At 41.9% G+C, this 20,565-nt stretch overlaps 1 protein-coding gene across 2 annotated transcripts in view; it reads right to left on the bottom strand.

Moving 5' to 3' along the window:
• SHLD2 (shieldin complex subunit 2) overlaps positions 1–20,565 on the bottom strand; it is a 135,168-nt gene that overhangs the window by 26,844 nt on the left and 87,759 nt on the right. For both annotated transcript variants that reach the window (XM_059662057.1, XM_059662056.1), the window contains one exon: positions 4,013–4,219. In XM_059662057.1, coding sequence (XP_059518040.1) covers positions 4,013–4,219 — 207 coding nt within the window. The remainder of the gene's footprint in view (positions 1–4,012; positions 4,220–20,565) is intronic.

Below are 20,565 nucleotides of genomic sequence, written 5' to 3'. Positions count from 1 at the left end.
AAGGCCCCTCTGGCATGAGACTCCCTGTGAGGTCCCAGAGCCCATGGCAGGAGTCACTTGCATGGTCTCTCTGGTGTGAGATTCTGATTTTCTATTTTAAATCTAAGTCTTCAATCCCAGCAGGTAACTGTTTTATGTGAGCAGTAAAACAGAGAGTTGACTTCTTCATGACACCAAATTAAATGTAGTTCCTCTACTGCCTATGGCAGTGATGGTGAACCTATGACACGCGTGTCAGAGGTGACATGCAAACTCATTTTTTTTTGGTTGATTTTTCTTTGTTAAATGGCATTTAAATATATAAAATAAATATCAAAAATATACATCTTTGTTTTACTATGGTTGCAAATATCAAAAAATTTCTATATGTGACACGGCACCAGAGTTAAGTTAGGGTTTTTCAAAATGCTGACACACCAAGCTCAAAAGGTTCGCCATCACTGGCCTATGGCATCCTTTCTTGCAGTGATCAGCTCCATAAGCTTATGGGGATTGAGGGGATGGGAAGGGAGAAGAGGGTCACACAAACATGAAACTGCTTTAGGAACTTATGTGACACTACAACATTACCCAAGATTTCACTAGTTAGTATAAATCTAGAGTCTTTTGTGGCCCAAGCAACTTACTTCCTATTTTGAAAGTTGTATAAAAGTTAAACAGTATAAAAATTTGTAAATTTTCTATCACTTGTGTTTATCTTCCAAAAATATTAATTTTAAATTATTAGTATTATTAAATGTTTCAATGCAGAACAGAGGATATAGGGTTCTCTGAGAATAAATCTCTATATTCCATACATGTTGGGTTTTTTGAGAGGTGTTGTTATTTTTGTTTTCCACTTGTACGCTCCTTAGCTTAGTTTTGCAATATAATAATACTAATGTCCATAATGATATATTGTAAAACATATATCCATACCTATGTGAATTAACACAACTTGTAAAATTCTAATCTGGCATTCAGTCAATATAGAGTAAGAAACTAGATTCATGCTCCCACTTTGTGGTACAATAACAAAACAAATATTTGGTCTCTGTCCCTAGTCCTGGCACACAAGTCCAAAATCCTTGGAATCTCCAGAGTGATAACAGTATCTTTTGTATGCTAATGAAATGACTGGTATCTGGGGCCCATAGGTGGCTTCAGGATGAGGACTGGTCACCATAAAGGCCCAGGCATGATTAGAGGGTTGGAACTTTCAGCTCTACCCCACAACCTTTGAAAGTTTGAGCTAATTACCAATGGCCAATGATTAAATCAATCATGCTTACTGAATCCTTGATTAAAAACCTAAAATAACAGGGTTCAGGGAGCTTCTGAGTTGGTGAACACACGGAGGTGCTGGGAGAGTGATGCACTTGAAGAGGACATAGGAGCTCTATGTCCCTTCAATCACACCTTGCCTTATGCACATCTTCCATTTGGTGGTTCCCAAGTTTTATCCTTTATAATAAACAAGTAAATGTAAAGAAATAGTGTTCCTGAGTTCTAGAAGTAGTTCTAGCAAATTACTGAATCTGAAAGGAGGGTGGATTGTGGAAACTCCAAACTTTGTAGCTGAGTCAGTATATGGGTAACATCTGGACTATATCTTGACTGAAGGAACCCATCTTAGAGGCCTGACTATGACTCCTTACTTTTAGTAAAATTCCGTAGTTGAAATGAACCTAACCACATCCTTAAAGGAAAGAATGTAGGATGATAACATCCTTTCTTAACATCATGTTCTGTAAAATAGTTTTGTCAAATGGTAACTAGAATGTCTGCACAAACATTATTCACAGGCCCTTAGAATGGTCCACCGACTACGGAAAACATCTTTTGACCACCTGGGATCAACTGCTACCAATGGTGATCGTGGGACAACTGACCTCATTCTCATTCCCAAGCCCTATACCCACCCCACCACCCCTTATAAGCCATCCACAAGAAACCGTCTAGGACAGTGATGGCGAACCTATGACACACGTGTCAGAGGTGACACGTGAACTCATTTTTTTTCGTTGATTTTTCTCTGTTAAATGGCATTTAAATATATAAAATAAATATCAAAAATATAAATCTTTGTTTTACTATGGTTGCAAATATCAAAAAATTTCTATATGTGACACGGCACCAGAGTTAAGTTAGGGTTTTTCAAAATGCTGACACACCAAGCTCAAAAGGTTCGCCATCACTGGTCTAGGAGCTTGACTTCTCTCTTCTGGTGAACTCTCTTGTACACGAGCTCTTTTCAATAAACTTTATCTGCTTGATCTTGTACTGAGTTCAGTGCTCATTTCTATGACATTGATATTCAAGAACATGGCATTCAAGGTCCAGTAACATAGCCAAGTCAGAATATGCCCAGGATATAACACAGAATTTTGGGTATCCTGGTACCTACTACTTGCAAGTGGCATCCTAAGAGAGTACAGTCCTTGCAGAGATGAGCTCTTAAAACTGTGGAGTCTGACACTAATTCCAGGTAGGTAGTGTCATAATTGAATTGTAGGACATCCATTTGGTGCCCAGAGAGTTGGAGAACTGGTTGTTGGTATGGAAAATTAAAATCCATACATTTGGTGTCAGAAGTATTGTGTATAAAAATAGTTTGGACACTTGAAACAACTAAAAACCAAACAAAATGTATGAAACAACAATTCTCAAGACCTTGGATATCAAACAGCAAAGGACGGTGATCCTTAAGAGATGAGAAGCAAAAGAAGTGTGCCCAGTGACTTCTCCAGTTTACAAACAAAAGAGTTTCCTGGCTGTGGTACAGGTAAGGGGAACTCAGACAGAGCCTGATGGTTTCCTGGAGTTGAGAGATCAAATTCTGAGTCTGGATGGCTAATACAGCTGGAGTTCTTGGGACAGGGTACTAGACAGATGAGAGCTACAAAAAGAGAGTTCTGGAGTACTACAGAAGGTCCACCCCGGAAGGATTCAACTGATTATTTACCAGTACATGTTACCAGAGGCCAAGGAAAGAACCATCAGAGAGGATGTTAGGAGCAATCCCTGAATCTTGGACAAAGCTGGGGGAAATGCATTTTCCCATCAGTTAGAGTGGAAAACCTCATCATCCATAGGGCACTGGATAGAGAACTCAGAAGCTGTACTTAGAGGGAACTAATGGCACTTACATGCCTACACTGGAAGAAAGAAAAAGTCTCATATCAATGACCTCAATTTACACTTAATAAATGAGAAAGAATGAACTCTATGAAAGCAAAAGAAAGGAAATAGTAAAGATCAGACCAGAAATCAATGAAATAGAAACAAAAAAAAAACCGGGAAAAAATCAATTTGAGAAGATCAATAAAATTGATAAACCTCTAGCCAAATTGATGAGAAAAGAAAATCGAGAAGACACAAATTAGCAATATCAGATAATACCAATACAGATGGTATAACCACTTTCAAAATAGTATAGCAATTTTTTAAAAAGTTAAACATATACCATAAAATCTAGCTATTCAACTCCTAGGTATTTACTCATGAGAAAAGAAAGACTATGTCCATATAATGCTTTATACATGAACTGTTTTCAGCCAAGAACTGAAAACAACTCAAATGTCCATCAACAGATGAAAAAAATCATAATATATTCATGCAATAAAATACAAAGGAATAAATTACTGATTTGCACAACAGCATAAATACGTTTCAAAATAATTGGCTAAGTTAAAGATGCCAAATAAAACAATGTACATACTGTATGATTCCATGTACAGTATATCAAATCATAGAAAATTCAAACTAATCTCTAGTGTTAATAAGCAGGTTGAATTAAATGATGAATTTGTCCCCTGCTTAGTTACTATGCACAAAAAAAGTTTAAGTGATCTCTAACAATTACAAATTAACCTCAAAGATTGTAGGCAAAAAGCTAAGATGCCAATATCTGGTTCAGATATTTACAAAGATCTGTATTTCACTCTCATATTTAACTATATTTTTCCCAAAAAATGGTAGAGTCTTTGCTTGAATTAAAACTAGCAATATATTACGTATATAAAGATCTTACCTGAACATTTTTCCTCCAGGTGTGTTGCTAAATCTGACATCTTCACAAAAGAGGACATGCTTTTTTGAAATTTTTCTTTAAATGTAATAGCCCTTATATCATCATCAAACAGGCACTCACAGGATGACCAAGGTGTTGTATGCAATTCTAGGTTTTCTGAGATGTAATTGCGCTGAACGAAAAGATATTTAAATTCCCAAATATAATCTTAAACAAAAAAATAAAAACAAAAAGTTATCAAAAAGGAAATAATATTGGATCAAAATCAGATTAAACAGATTGACCTGATTTAATCAGTTAAATACAACTCTTATCACACTAAGGAATTTGGGTATAAGAGACAAAACATGAATGTTTTAAGGCAATAAGATAAGGATGCTAGAGATAATTTTAATAAAAATTTTTTCTAAAATTTCATGGTCTCCTAAACAGTCACAATTCTATATAATAAAGAGGCAATATGCAAATTAACCCTAACACCCTCACAAGATGGCTGCCTAAAACCAGGCCGGCAGGGAGGTGAGGGACAACCAAACAACTGAACAAGCAGGCTGCGTGGGGCGACCAGGCCAGCAGGGGGGTTAGTGAGGAACGACCAAACCACTGAACAAGCAGGCTGCGTGGGGCCACCAGGCTGGCAGGGGGTTAGTGAGGGATGACCAAACAACTGAACAGCAGGCTGCGTGGGCGACCAGGCCAGGGGGGTGGGGGGGTGGCAGTTGGGTGCAACCAGGCCAGCAGGAGGGGCAGTTGGGGGTGACCAGGCCAGCAGGGGGGTTAGTAAGGGACGACCAAACGACTGAACAGTAGGCTGTGTGGGCAACCAGGCTGGCAGAAGGGGGCAGTTGGGGGCAGTCAGGCCAGCAGGGGGGGGGCAGTAAGAGGCAACCAGGCTGGTGAGGGGAGGGACAGTTAGGAGCAACCAGGCCGGCGGGGCTTGCAGTTGGGGGTGACCAGGTTGGCAGGAGGGGCAGTTGGGGGCAAACAGGCTGGCAGGGGGAGGGGCAGTTAGGGGTAATCAGGTTGACACACAGAGGCACTGAGGGGCGATCAGGCCAGCAAGGGGGGGCAGTTAGGGGCTACCAGGCAGGCAGGCAGGCAGATGAGCGATTAGAAGCCAGTGGTCCAGGATTGTAAGAGTGATGTCTGACTGCCGGTTTAGGCCCGATCCCTAGGGTCAGACCTAAACCAGCAGTTGGACATCCCCCAAGGGGTCCCAGATTGGAGAGGGTGCAGGCTGGGCTGAGGGGACCCCTCCCGCCCCCATGCACAAATTTTGTGTACTGGGCCTCTAGTTTATTATAACCAACTGCTTTTCAGAGCAGCAAATTTTCATTTTGATATCTAAAAAGATTTTTTTAATGATAAGGACATAGAAATGGACACATGTCTGCCATAATCAATATCTCTCACTGATTTTCAGTACCTTAGTTTTCTTATATAGCTAATTTTTCCAGGACAAACATATTTATTAAACAGTTGTACCTATTTTTAATTCCCAGTAATAATTCTAATTCTTAAAACCATAGTAGCACAGACATTATTGCCAAATAAGCACCCTATATAATAAAAGAGAAACATGCAAATTAACCGTCCCTCTGCTATGCTCAAGCCACGCCCACCAGCCATGCCCATCAGCCAATCAGGAGCAAGTATGCAAATTAACTCAACTAAGATGGTGGCGGCCACGGAGCTGGAGCGAGCAGGAGGCTTGGGTTGCCCCTGGCGATGGAGGAAGCCAAGCTTCCCACCTGTCCTGGCCAGTCCTGGGCTCCGCTCAAGGCTACAAAGTTTCAATTATAGAAGACTAGAGGCCCGGTGCACAAAAATTTGTGCACTCGGGGGGGAGGGGGGTCCCTCAGCCTGGCCTGTGCCCTCTCGCAGTCTGGGACCCCTCGGGAGATAACGACCTGCTGGCTTAGGCCTGCTCCCGGGTGGCAGAGGGCAGGCCCAATCCCTAGGTGCAGCCCCTGGTCGGGCTCAGAGCAGGGCTGATTGGGGAGTTGGGGCGCCGCCCCCTGTCACACTCAAGGCAGGGTCGATGGGGAGGTTGTGGAGCAACCCCCTGTCACACACAGAGCAGGGCCCATCAGGGGGGTTGGGGCTCTGTACCCTGTCACGCACAGAGCAGGGACCATCAGGGGGTTGGGGTGCTGCCCTCTATCACCCACAGAGCAGGGCGGATCAGGGGGTTGGGGCGCCACCACTCTCACACTCAGGGCAGGGCCAATGGGGAGGTTATGGCTCTACCCCGTCACACACAGAGCAGGGCCGGGGGCGGGGGGGTTGGGGCGCCGCACCCTGTCACCCACAGAGCGGGGCCCGTGGGGGGAGGGGAGCTCCCCCCTATCAGGCACAGAGCAGGACTGATAGGGAGGTTGGGGCCCCGCCCCCTGTCACACACAGAGCCGCAGGGCAATCAGGGGGTTTGGGCGCTGCCCCCTGTCACGCTGATCCCGGTTCTGGGAGGCATATTACCCTTTTACTATATAGGGTAGAGGCCTGGTGCACGGGTGGGGCCGGCTGGTTTGCCCTGAAGGGTGTCCTGGATCAGGGTGGGGGTCCCCACTGGGGTGCCTGGCCAGTCTGGGTGAGGGGCTGAGGGCTGTTTTCAGGCTGGGGTTGACTGAAGTTCCCAACCGCTCCTTTTTTCCTTTTTTTTTTTCTTTTTTTATTCTGGGCCAGCTTTAGCTTGAGGCTTGGCTCCAGCTCTTAGGCCTCCGGCTGAAAGTAGGTTTCTGGCCTTTGCTTACAATGTTGCCAATCTGCTGGCTGAAGTTGGGCGTATTTGTTACAGAGTTTCTTAAACTGCCAGCTCAGAGGCAGCGGCAGGCGGGGAACGTTGGTTTCCTCCGTCACTGAGGCAACCAAGCCTCATGTTAGTTTCAAGCTGCCTGGCTGCCGGCCGCCATCTTGGCTGACAGTTAATTTGCATATCTCGCTGATTAGCCAATGAAAAGGGTATCGGTAGTACGCCAATTACCATGTTTCTCTTTTATTAGATAGGATATATAAATCCCAGAAAAAAAAAGAAAAAGAAAAAAAGGAGAGGCTGGGAGCTTGGGTCACCAGGGGGCATAGCCAGCCTGAAAACAGTCCTCAGCCCCTCACCCAAGCTAGCCAGGCACCCCAGCGGGACTCCCCCACCCTGAAGGGGATGTGGCCAGCCTGCAAACAGCCATCAGCCCCTCACCCAGGCTGACAAGGCGCCCCAGTGGGGACCCCCACCCTGAAGGGGGTGTGGCCAGCCTGAAAACAGCCCTCAACCCCTCACCCAGGCTGGCCAGTCACCCCAGCAGGACCCCCACCCTGATCCAGGACACCCTTCAGGGCAAACCAGCCAGCACCCACCAGTGCACCAGGCCTCTATCCTATATAATAAAAGGGTAATATGCAAATTGACCCTAACAGCAGAACCACTGGGAATGACTGGTCACTATGACACACACTGACCACCAGGGGGCAGACGCTCAATGCAGGGGCTGCCCCCTGGTGGTCAGTGCACTCCCACAGGGGGAGCTCTGCTCAGCCACAAGCCAGGCTGATGGCTGCCAGAACAGCAGTGGTGGCGGGAGCCTCTCCTGCCTCCTCAGCAGCGCTAAGGATGTCCGACTGCAGCTTAGGCCTGCTCCCCGCTGGCAAGGGGACATCCCCCGAGGGCTCCCAGGCTGCCAGAGGGATGTCTGACTGCCAGCTTAGGCCCGATCCCCCGGGGAGCGGGCCTAAGCCAGCAGGTGGACATTCCCCGAGGGGTCCCAGACTGCGAGAGGGCACAGGCCGGGCTAAGGGACTGCCCCCAAGTGCACAAATTTTTGTGCACTGGGCATCTAGTATACTATATTAATACATTAATCTTTAAAACTATAATAAAACAAAAAGAGGTCTCTTTGAACTAAGTTTTCAATATTAACAGCTGTCTTTTTAGTTTACCCCTTACTTCAGTTCAACATCTAATTCACATGCCCCTACCTACTTCCTAAACTTTTATTATTTTGACAGTGTGTTTTTTTGTCAGAGAATTTTAAAACAGGTCAGAATATCTGTATAATGTTGCATCATTATAAAAAACTAAATCAAAAACAAAAAAGAATTGAAGCATATATTTTCCAAGTTGCTGTTTTAAACCAATCACTATTTTTAAAATAGCTCTCTTATCTTATGACAAAACACACAGACAAGCTAATAAAAAAATAGCAGCCATAATCTCAATACACCCAAATAAAGTTAACATTTGTTTTCAATCTATTTCATTTTCACTTAATATGTCAAACATATTTTTACATGTCATTAAGTATTACTCCACATTATTTTAAAACCTGCATAACATGCCATTGCACAGATAGACCAAAATCTTAAAACTTACTAGAGCAATCCTCTATTTGGGGGCATGTTGATTGTGTTTTACTTTTCACTATTATAAACAGTACCATGATAAGTACATTTTTAGCTACATCTTTATGCATAGCCATGATGTATTTCTACAAGTGTAATTTTTAGGTCAAAGGCATTCCAAATTCTAAGGCTTTTGTATGGATTGCCAATTGTTCTCAAGAAAGGCTTTGCCAATTTACATTTCCAAGAGTTTATGAGAGTCATTGCCTCCCATATCTTCTCTATTAATTTCTTAGGAGAAAAATAATCTGTTATTTTATTTGTGTATCTTCAATTACTAGTCAGAGTAATTTTTGCTTATATTTATTGGCCATTTCTTCTTTGGGGACTTGCCTGTTCATGTATCTTTTGCCCAGTTATCCTTTTTTTTTTTAAATATATTTTATTGATTTTTTACAGAGAGAAAGGGAGAGAGATAGAAAGTTAGAAACATCGACGAGAGAGAAACATCGATCAGCTGCCTCCTGCACATCTCCTACTGGGGATGTGCCCGCAACCCAGGTACATGCCCTTGACCGGAATCGAACCTGGGACCTCTCAGTCCGCAGGCCGACGCTCTATCCACTGAGCCAAACCGGTTTCGGCTGCCCATTTATCCTTTATAAATATATTTGTCTTTTGCTTACTGCATTATATTCTGATAAAATGAAACTTTTTTTCTGGTTTTTCACTTGTTGTTTAAGTTGTATCATTTTAACTAAAGATATGATTTCTATATATAGTATAGTAGTTAATGTTGCTGCATTTTATTTAGCCTATTAACTTTGGATTCCAAATAAGTTTGCTTATATTTTCTTCTACTACTCATTGTTTCTTTTTAAAAACATGTTTGAGCCAAAACCGGTTTGGCTCAGTGGATGGAGCATCGGCCTGTGGACTGAAAGGTCCCAGGTTCGATTCCGGTCAAGGGCATGTACCTGGGTTGCGGGCACATCCCCAGTAGGAGATGTGCAGAAGGCAGCTGATTGATGTTTCTCTCTCATCGATGTTTCTAACTCTCTATCACTCTCCCTTCCTCTCTGTAAAAAATCAATAAAATATATTTTTAAAAATAAATAAATAAATAAATAAATAAAACATGTTTGAATCTCTAATGTATCTGTGATTTATTTTGGCACAAATATAAATTATAAATTCTATTTTATTTTTTCCTCAAATTTTTAGCTAGATATTCCAAACATTACCTAAAAAGATAAAAGTTTGCTTTTATTTTTTAATTATAAGATTAAAAAAATTTATTGTAAAATATTTAGATAGTAAAAGAAAATGGAATTAATAGGTGAAATAAGATTGACCATGGTTTAATAAGCTGGATAATGGTGCTCTATAAGTGTTTGAACTTTTCCATACTAAAAGGTTGAAAAAATAAAAGCAGATTTCACTAACACATAACATTTTAACTAAAGATATAAATAAAAAATAAAAACCACATAATATTACCATACAGAGATAGCCACTGTGAGCATTTTAGTATCTATTATTTCCAGACTTTTAAGTGTAAATACATACTTATATATCCACTTTTATTAAAATAGGGTCCTATGCTGCAGGAGGTTTTATAATCTGCTTTTTTAAAAAATATGTTTTTATTGATTCTAGAGAGAGGAAGGGAGAGGGATAGAGAGATAGGAACATCGATGAGAGAGAGAGAGCGTTCAGTTGCCTACTGCAGACCCCTTACTGGAGATCGAGCAGGCAACCCAGGCATGTGCTGGGAACCTCTTGTTTCATGGGTTGATGCTCAACCACTGAGCAACACTGGCTGGACTATAATCTACTTTTTAAACTAATTACCTTTTCCTCTCTCCAGGCTAGTGCACTTACATGTGTTTGCCAGTGAACACAAGTGACCCCTTTAACTGTTCCCACACCCTCTAAAATATGCGTAGGCATTCCTATTTGCATGTTCCAACCCAGTCCTCTAGGCCACAGTTGATGGAATCAGATTCCATCCGGCCAATCAGATTCTCTTTGCTGGAAATTTGGAAATGGGGCTTATCTCTTAAAAATAAAAGTAAAATTAGGAGCTACAGCGTAATCACCTGCTTTTCGCCTGGTTGAGAAGCAGAGAAAGTTAGCACTGAGTGAATGAAGCAGATATATGGAGAAGCGGCCTGGACCCACAAAGCTGTTCAGGTCAGAGTTCCAAGTCCCCGGGAAGCCCATAAGTCCTATAAGTCCTATATAAGCCTATAAGTCCTCTTGCCTTATGTGTTTCAAATATAACTCCCTCAATTAAGTTAACCAGAGTAGAGTTCTAGTTCTAACTACAACCCCTCAGTGCCCAAGTTTAAATATAATTCTTAATGCATGCCATGGATTGCAAAAATCTTCATGTGCATGCATTTTTAACTTTTACAATTTTTTCTATTACTTGAAACAAGTGAAGTTATTTCCTCCTCCAACTTGAGTCCCTTCTTCCATAAAGATAGTGGGAATTTTGAAGGTTTCCTGATCTGTATTTTATTCTTCATTCATTCATCCACAAAGATAATATTTACTAGGGCAGGCATAGTGCTGTGTAATGATGACACAATGGTGAATAAACTATTCATAGAACGTATAATCTACTGAGAAAATTAGTTAATTATTAAGCCAGCCAATAGGCTAGATAATCCCAATTGTGTTAAGTGGCACAAATGAATACAAAGGGTGATCTGATGGAGAGTGGCGTGTATACACATATGGGAGGCTTCCCTCAGGAGATGAAGTTGGAGCTGAGAGAAGGAGCCACCCATGAAGGAGAGATGCAGGAAAAAGCATTCTAAGCAAAGGAAACATGAAAACTCAATTTACTGAGGCAGGAAAAGGATTGGCATGTTCAAGTAACAGGAAGGAGTCATACGCAGGTTAGGCTAGTAAGTCTGAGGGAGTACGGTATTGAGACAATTTGTGATACATTTCTATATTTGAATCATGAATTAAGGGTATAACTGGGGGAGCCAGAATTAGACTTCTGATCAAGATGGTGGAGTAGGCAAATGCGGTACTCACCTTCTCCCATAACCATATCAAAATTATAACTGAACAACAGAACAACCATCATTCACGTCCACCTAAAATCTGGCTGAATGGGAGTGGTACAAGTAGGACATAAAGAAGCCACATCAACCCTGGTAGGAGAGGTGGAGATGCAGAAAGAGATGGTCCCGCACCCACAAGTGGAGGATAAAAATCAGGAGGGATGTCTCAGCTGCAGAGGTCCTGGCTGAAAAGCGAAGAGTCCCAGCCCCACACCAGGTGCCTCAACCCAAGTGCCAAGAAGAGAAGTCCCCACAACTTTTGGCTGTGAAACCCAGCAGGGATTGAGGCTCAGTGAGACAGAAGTAGCTAAAGTCCCAAGTGGTTCATTTTAAAGGGCCCACACATGAATTTACTCAGGGTCACACCCTCTGAGCTCCACAGCACTGGGTAAGCAGTGCAAAGGCCATCAGAGACATGTGGGGAGGAACTGAATTGTCTGGCATCAGGGCAAGATCTCAGGGGATAGGAGGCAGATTTCTCCCAGACAGAAGTGCTGGCAGAGGCCATTGTTCCTTTGATGAGACCTACCTCCCACAGAGCTGGTGGTGGGCACTATTTCTGAGTCTCCATCAACCTGGCTGACACTGTTTGCCACATCCTGTTGATTCCCTCAGGCCACACCCCACCCAACTTCCAGGCCCAGCCAAGATGGTTCCAGTGCCTTTTCCATAAAAATGGCTTGTCTTGGCTCAGGCTTCAGATTTTCCTAAAATCTCTCAAATAAGCAGCATCTAGCGTTAGCATGCCTCTATACCTTTCACTAAGTGGCCCCAGCTTAGCACTAGTAGCAGCCAGACTTGGTTCACAGCTTGCCCTCTCCTGGGCAACTCCAAGCTCAGCACAAGTAGCAGCCATCTGCACGTCAATTTATAGCTCACACCAGGTAGCTGCAGGTAGAAAACAGGTGGCAACTGACCTTGGCCTGCACCTCCTGGGAGGCCTCAGAGCCAGCACACACTTCAGACCATGTTGAAGCACCAAGCAACCACCTCCACAAGCAACACACTCAAGGGAGGGACTCAACAGGCACCAAAGTCCTGCTGAAGTAAATCCTGCCCTATAGGGTGGGCCCTTGCACAGCTGATCCTCCACATGGTAGCAGCCAGTGCTTGCAGTCAGTTGGCCAGGAGGTAACTCCCTCCCATTGCCGTGCCAACAGCAATCAAGGCTCAACTACCACAGGAGGGTGTTCACAGCCCAAAAGGGGAGTGCACCTGGAGTGCCCAACTTGGTGATCAGGAAGACTGTGCAACTGGACCCTACAGAACACCTACTACATTAGGCCAATTTACCAAGCCCAGGAGACATAGCAGCTCTACCTGATACACAGAAACAAACACAGGAAGGCTGCCAAATGAGGAGATAAAGAAATATATTCCAAATGAAAGAACAGAAAAAACTCCACAAAAATCTATAATAATAAAAGCATAATATGCTAATTAGACCAGACATCCTTCCGGACGACCTTCCAGATGAAGTCATGGTTGCAAAGGAAGCCTGGGTCCCGGGCACCTGCCAATGGCCGGAGGGAAGCCCAGGTCCCAGGTGCCAGAGGGAAGCTGGTGCTGGCAGCCAGGGAAAGGAAGGCCTACTCTTGCATGAATTTCATGCATCGGGCCTCTAGTAACTAAATAAAATGCAGATAACCAATCTACTAGATGCAGAGTTCAAAACAATGATTATAAGGATGCTCAAGGAACTTAGGGAAAGAATGGTTGAACTTAGATGTAACTTCAAGGGCATAAAAAAGGGCAGGGAAACCATAAAAAACAACCAGTCAGAAATGAAGGATACACTAACTGAAATGAAGAATAATTTACAGGGAATCAACAGTAGAGTACATGAAACTGAGAAATCAGTGATTTGGCATGTAAAAGGCAGCAAAAACACCCCATCAGAACAGGAAAAAGAAAATAATAATCTAAAAGAAAAATGAAGCTAGTGTAAGGAGCTTCTAGGATAACTTCAAGCATACCAACATATACATCATGGGGTGCCAGAAGAAGAGAGAGAGCAAGAAATTGAAACTTATTTGAAAAAATAATGAGAGAAAATTTCCCTAACTTGGTGAAGGAAAGAAACATACAAGTCCAGGAAGCACAGAGTCCCAAACAAAATGAACCCAAAGATGTCCACACCAAGACATACATCATAATTAAAATGCCAAAGGTTAAAGACAAATAGAGAATTTTAAAAGCAGTAAGAGAAAAGCAATTAGTTACATATAAGGGGGGGGGGGGAGTCCCATAAGACTGTCAACTGATTTCTCAACAGAAACTTTGCATGCCAGAAGGGATTGGCATGAAATATACAAAGTGCTGAAAAGTAAGGCCCTACAACCAAGATTATTGTAACCAGCAAAGCTATAATTTAGAATCAATGGACATATAAAAAGCTTCTCAGACAAGAAAAAGTTAAAGGAGTTCATCACCACCAAACCAGGATTATGTTGCAGGATCTTCTTTAAGAAGGGGGAAAAAGATTTTTAAAATATGAACAAGAATTCCTAGTTGAGTAGCTCAGTTGGTTAGTATCCTTCTGATACACCAAGGTTGCAGATTTAATCTCCTGTCACAGCACATACAAGAAGCAACCAATGAAAGCATTACTAAGTGGAACAACAGCCCAACTGTTGTGGCTCAGTGGTTGAGTGCTGACCCAGGAACCAAGAGGTACCCAGTTCAATTCCCAGTCAGGCACATGCCTGGGTTTTGTGCTCAATCCCAGTAGGGGGTGTGCAGGAGGCAGACAATCAATGATGTTTCTCTCTCATCGATGTTTCTATCTTTCTAGCCTTCTACATTCCTCTCTCTCTGAAAAAAGCAATACAAATAAAAATAAGGAAAACAACAAAATCAATGATTCTCTCTCTCTCTAAAAATCAATAAAGTAAATAAATAGTATTGTTTTAAAAATATGAATAAAATGGCAATAAGTATGTACATATCTATCAACAAATGAATCTGAAAAACAAAATAAACAAGCAGAAGAGAGACAGACTCATAGATACAAAGAACATTTTAAGGTGATCACCTGTGGGGGATGGGTGGAAAAGGTGAAGGGATTCAGAAGTACAAATTAGTTGAGGGTGGAGGGATTCAGCAGAAAAGAAAAATAACTCATCCACATGGACAACAGTGTGGTGATATGGGAAGGCGGGAAAAGGGTATCGGAGCCATAAATGGTGAATGAAAATTAAATTAAATTTCAAAAAGATAAAATGAAATAAAAAGAAGTATGAATTTGTTGTTATAGAATAGTCATAGGGATGTAAAGTATAGCATAGGTAGTATAGTATTTTAAGAACTATATATGGTGTCAGATGGTATTGGATTTATTGAGATGATCACTTAGTACCGTGGTTGGCAAACTGCGGCTCACGAGCCACATGTGGCTCTTTGGCCCCTTGAGTGTGGCTCTTCCTAAGCCTTAGGAGTAGCCTAATTAAGTTAATAACAACGTACCTACCTATATAGTTTAAGTTTAAAAAATTTGGCTCTCAAAAGAAATTTCAATCATTGTACTGTTGATATTTGGATCTGTTGACTAATGAGTTTGCCGACCACTGACTTAGTAAGTTATATAATGCCTAATCACTGGGTTGTACACCTAAAAGTAATATAATATTGTATATAAACTATAATTGAAAAATAAGAAGTGATTTACATTTTTAAAAAAGTAACTAGGTTTCAAACCTCAATGAAGACATAACTATGATTTTGCATTAAATATAACCACAAATATTAGGATTATTTGCATTTACTATGTGCTTAATTAGCAATGTCATGAGAATACTTTATTGCTACAGTATTTTAAAAAATATTAGACTTCTATTAAATAATTTCAGGAGGATATTGCATTGAAATGGTACTTAGTTGTGAACAGCTTATTTTATGTGTATTCAAGTATTCTTAAGAAGTGTAATTTAGGTCCCCAGACCACCCTCATTAGGACCAAAATGTGACCAATGCTTGCTACATATGAAGCATACCAAACATGAACTTGGAATTTCTTATTATTCTTCCCCAAAACATGAGCTCTTTTATCTCTAGTATTTAATAATGACTGAATCAACAGTGATTCAATATTATCCTTTCTAATTATACCACCTAAAGTTGCGTTGTTTTTAATCCTTGGGAACAAGTAAAACAAGTGTCCAATATAAAGAAAATTTGATGGAAAATGCTTCAAGAAATTACAAATAAATAGACAGAATGCTGGAAGTAGTAATCACTTGCTTAAATGACCCTTCAAAATAGGTATTGTGCCATTTTTTAAAGTATCTTGAGTTATTGAGATGGATATCAAAACTTAAAATCATGGTTATGGACCAATAAGACAACTGGAGTGAGGGTGAGAGTGTGATTGGGTGAGTGTGTGTGAGGGAAACTGTGCATGCGTGTGAGTGTGGGAGAGCATCTGTCTGTAGGAATGGGGTTCAGGGTGGTTCAGGAGCTCCTGGCATAGGAGATTCTTGGCCTGCTGATTCCCACCACTTGACAGAAGAGAACCCACCATTTTGAAAGAGCTGCAGGGTCCTCCCTAGGAGGAAGATGCAGGGAACAGCCCTTTCCCAGTGCCCCTAGCCCACAGACAGATGTGCATGGCCCCACTGCTTGTACCCAAACACCATGACCCAACTCCCCCAGATGCACAGACCTGTCACCATTACCCAGGACACACAAACCAGACATCAACTCCATGCACCTGAACTGAGGGCCTCGGAGGGCTGGCTTGTTGCCTTGACAGGCAGTGCATGGGGCCTGCCCCACAATATTGGCACACAGTGTACCCAGCTGTACCACACACACATCAGCAGACCAGTGCCCAGCCTGCTCTGCCACCTTGACACATGGCCTGCCTGGACACAGGGACCTGCCGCCCTGAACCAGCACACCCAACCCAGTGCTCTTGGATGACTGGCCCTGTTGCCTTGACGAGATGTGCCTGGCACTGCCACCATGACCCAACTCCCCCAGATGCACAGACCTTTCACCAGGACTGAGTGTGCCTGATTCAACACCCCTGGACAAACGGCCCTACCACCTGACACTGCCCAGTAGATATGGCCCGATGCCCCCAGATGCACAAACCTGCCACAGTGACAGGACATGCCTAACCTGGTGCCACCAGAAGACTGGATCCACCACTGCAACCCGCATGACTAGTCACCTCTGGAAGCATGACATCCCTGCTCCCCACCACTGCTAAAATGGGGAGACAAAGAAACATCCCCCAAGTGAAAGAAAAGGAGGAATCGCCAGAAAAGCAATTAAATGAAATGGAGGCAAGCAATTTGTCAGCTAAAGAATTCACAGTAATGGTTATAAGGGTGCTAAGGAACTTAATGAAAACTACACCAGTGTGAAAAAAGAGATTGAAACAATGAATAAGAATCAAACAGGAATGAAGAATGACATAGCTGAAATAAAGAATACCCTGGAAGGGTTCAACAGTAGACTAGAAGAAATTGAGGACCAAATAAGTGAATAAGAAGAAAGAGTAGAAAAAAACATCCAATCAGAGCAGCAATTAGAAAAAATATTAAAAGCAGGAAGAGAGTTTAAGGGAGCTTTGGTACAACATGAAAGTTAAAAACATCTGCAAAATTAGGGTACCAGAAAAAGAAGAATCTGAGTAAGGAATAGAGAACCTGTTGGAAGAAATAATGACTAAAAACTTACCTGACCTGGTAAAGAAAAAAAGTCACACAAGTCCAGGAAACACAGAGAGTCCCAATCAAGATGAACACAAAAGACCCACAACAAGAGACATCATAATTAAAATGGCAAATGTTAACGACAAAGAAAGAATCTTATAGCCTGCAAGAGAGAAAGTTACCTACAAAAGAGCTCTCATTAGGCTGCCAGCTGACTTCTCTATAGAAACACTTCAGACCAGAAGGGAATGGCATGAAGTATTCAAGGTAATAAAAAACAAGGAAGTGACTCTAAGACTACTCTATCCAGCAAGGCTATCATTCAAAATTGAAGGCGAAATTAGAAGATTCACAGACAAAAAGAAGGCTAAAGGGGTTTATTACCACCAAACTAGCACTGCAAGAGATGCTAAAGGGACTGTTTTAAGAAGAAGAAATAGAAACAGAGGGGGGAACATAGACATAAAGAATAAAAATAGTAACAAATAAGTACCTATCAATAATAACCTTAAATGTAAATGGCATAAATGCTCCAATTAAAAGACATAGGGTAGCTGAATGGATAAAAAAAACATGACCTATTTATATGCTGTCAACAAAAAGACCCACTTAAGAACTAAGGACTCAAACAGGATGAAAGTGAAAAATGGAAAATTTTTTCCAAGCAAATGGAAATGGGGAAGAAAAAAAAGCCAGGGTAGAAATACTCATATCTGACAAAACAGACTTCAAAGCAAAGGCCATAACAAGATACAAAGAAGGTCACTACATAATACTAAAAGGATCAATAAAACAAGAGGACATAACCCTGGTAAAAATATATGCACCCAATATAGAAGCACCCAAATACATATTTTAAAAACTCTTCTGGAGGATTTAAAGGGAGAGATTGACAGCAATATAATCATAGTATGGGGACTTTAACACACTTCTGATATCACTGGAGAGATCTTCTGGACAGAAAATCAATAAAGAAACAGTGACCCTAAATGACACAATAGATCAAAAGGATTAAATAGACATTTTCAGAACATTTCAGCCCAAAGCTGCAGAACATACATTCTTCTCAAGTGCATATGAGATTATCTCTTCAAAGATAGACCACATGTTAGGACACAAACTAAGTCACTATAAAATCAAGGGTAATAAAATCATATCAAGCATCTTCTTGGATCACAATGGCATAAAACTAGAGATGAACTATAATAAAACCACCCCCAAACATTCAAACACACAGAGGTTAAATAGCATGTTATTAAACAATGAATGGGTAACCAATGAGATCAAGAAAGAAATTAAAAACTTCTAGAAAAAAAATGAAAACGAACACACAACATCTCCAAATCTATGGGACAGAGCGAAAGCAGTCCTGAGAGGGAAGTTCATAGCACTACAGGCCTACCTCAAGAAACAAAAAAAATTGCTAATAAACTATCTAACCCTACAACTTAAAGAATTAGAACAACAAGAAAAGCTCAGAATAAGTAGAAGGAAGGAAATAATAGAGATTCAGAGCAGAAATAAATGACATAGAAACTAAAAAAAAAAAAAAAAAACAACTACAAAAGATCAATAAAACCAAGAGCTGGTTCTTTGGAAAAATAAACAGCATTGGTGGATCTCTAGCTAGACTCATCAAGAAACAAAGAGAGAGGATTTAAATAAATAAAATCAGAAATGAAAGAGGTGAAGTAGCAACCGACACCACAGAAATAGAAAGGATTGTATGCAAATACAATTAACAACTATATGCCAATAACCTGGAAAACTTGGATGAAATGGACAAATGCCTAGAAAAATACAAAACTGAATCAGGAAGAATCAGAAAACCTGAATAGGCTGATAATAACTGATGAAATTGAAGTAGTAACAAAAAATAAAAAATAAAAAAAAATACCTGCCCTGGCCAGTTTGACTCAGAGGATAGAATGCCGGCCTGCAGACCAAAGGGTCACTGGTTTGATTCCAACCAGGGGCAGGTACCTTGGTTGCAGGCTTGATCCCTGGCCCCCATTGGGGTACGTGTGGGAGGCAACCGACCGAAGTGTCACTCACACATTGATTTTCTCACTCTGACTCTCCTGGTCCCTTCCACTCTCTCTAAAAATCAAAGAACAAATATATTCTTGGGTGAGGATTTAAAAAAATATATCAAAAAAAAAAACCTCCTAGCAAACAAATGCCCGGACCTGGCAGGATTCACAAAGGAGTTCACCAAATATTCAAAAAGAACTACCACCTATCATTCTCAAACTAATTCAAAAAATCCAAGAGGAAGGAACACTTCCAAGCTCTTTTCACAAAGCCAGCATTATCCTAATTCTAAAACCAGATAAGACAAATAAAGAGAACTCCAGGCTAATATACCTGATGAACATAGATGCTAAAATTCTCAACAAAATATTAGCAAATTGGATCCAGCAATATATTACAAAGATCATACACCGTGAACTAGTAGAATTTATTCCAGGGATGCAAGGCTGGTACAATATTTGCAAATCAATAAACGTGATACATCAGATAAACAAATTGAAAGATAAAAATCACATGATCATATTACTAGATGCAGAAAAAGCATTCCACAAAATCCAACATATTTTTGATACAAACTCTCAGCAATGATACAAAATTAACACCCAGAAATCATTGGCATTTTTATATACCAACTAGAGGCCCAGTGCATGAAAATTCATGCACTGGAGGGAGTGTCCCTCAGCCTGGCCTGCCCCCTCTCACAGTCCGGGAGCCCTCAGGGGCAGACGGCAACTGGCAATCAGGGGAAGGCAATGCCCCATCACACCACTGCTGCTGCCACTGCCGGCAGCACAAGCCTCAGCTGGCCCTGGATACCTGAGCCTCGGGCAGCCCTGGGCGGCTGGGCAGCCACCATCTGAGGCTTGCGTGCTCCTTGGGCCAGCCCTAGGCAGCTGGGCAGCCGACATCTGAGGCTAGCCTGAGCCCCGGGCATTGGCTAGGCAGTTGCCATCCAAGGCTTGCCTAAACCTCGGGCTGGCCCTGAGAGGCTGGGGGGCTGAGGGGACTGGGGGCTCCAGAGGCAGGCACATGGCAAGGCCACACGCCTGCTGCCCTGACGCAGCTGAGGGGACTGGGCGCTGCCATCTTGTGGCTGCGGGCACTGCCATCTTTGAAGGCATGGCAGTCAATTAGCATATTGCTGCCTTATTGGCTGTGAGCACTGCCATCTTTTGTGATGATGTGAGGGTCAATTAGCATATTCCCTCTTTATTACATAGGATAATGAACTCTTAGAAAGAGAGAAAAAAAAACAAACAATCCCATTTACCATTGCAACAAAAAAATTAAGATATTTAGGAATAAACATAATCAAGGAGGTAAAAGACCTGTACTTGGGCCGAAACCGGTTTGGCTCAGTGGATAGAGCGTCGGCCTGCGGACTGAAGGGTTCCAGGTTCGATTCTGGTCAGGGGCGTGTACCTGGGTTGCGGGCATGTCCCCA

The sequence above is a fragment of the Myotis daubentonii genome, chromosome 13, assembly GCF_963259705.1.
Source record: "Myotis daubentonii chromosome 13, mMyoDau2.1, whole genome shotgun sequence".
Classification (NCBI taxonomy): Eukaryota; Metazoa; Chordata; class Mammalia; order Chiroptera; family Vespertilionidae; genus Myotis; species Myotis daubentonii.
This window is presented reverse-complemented; position numbering and strand designations above follow the sequence as displayed.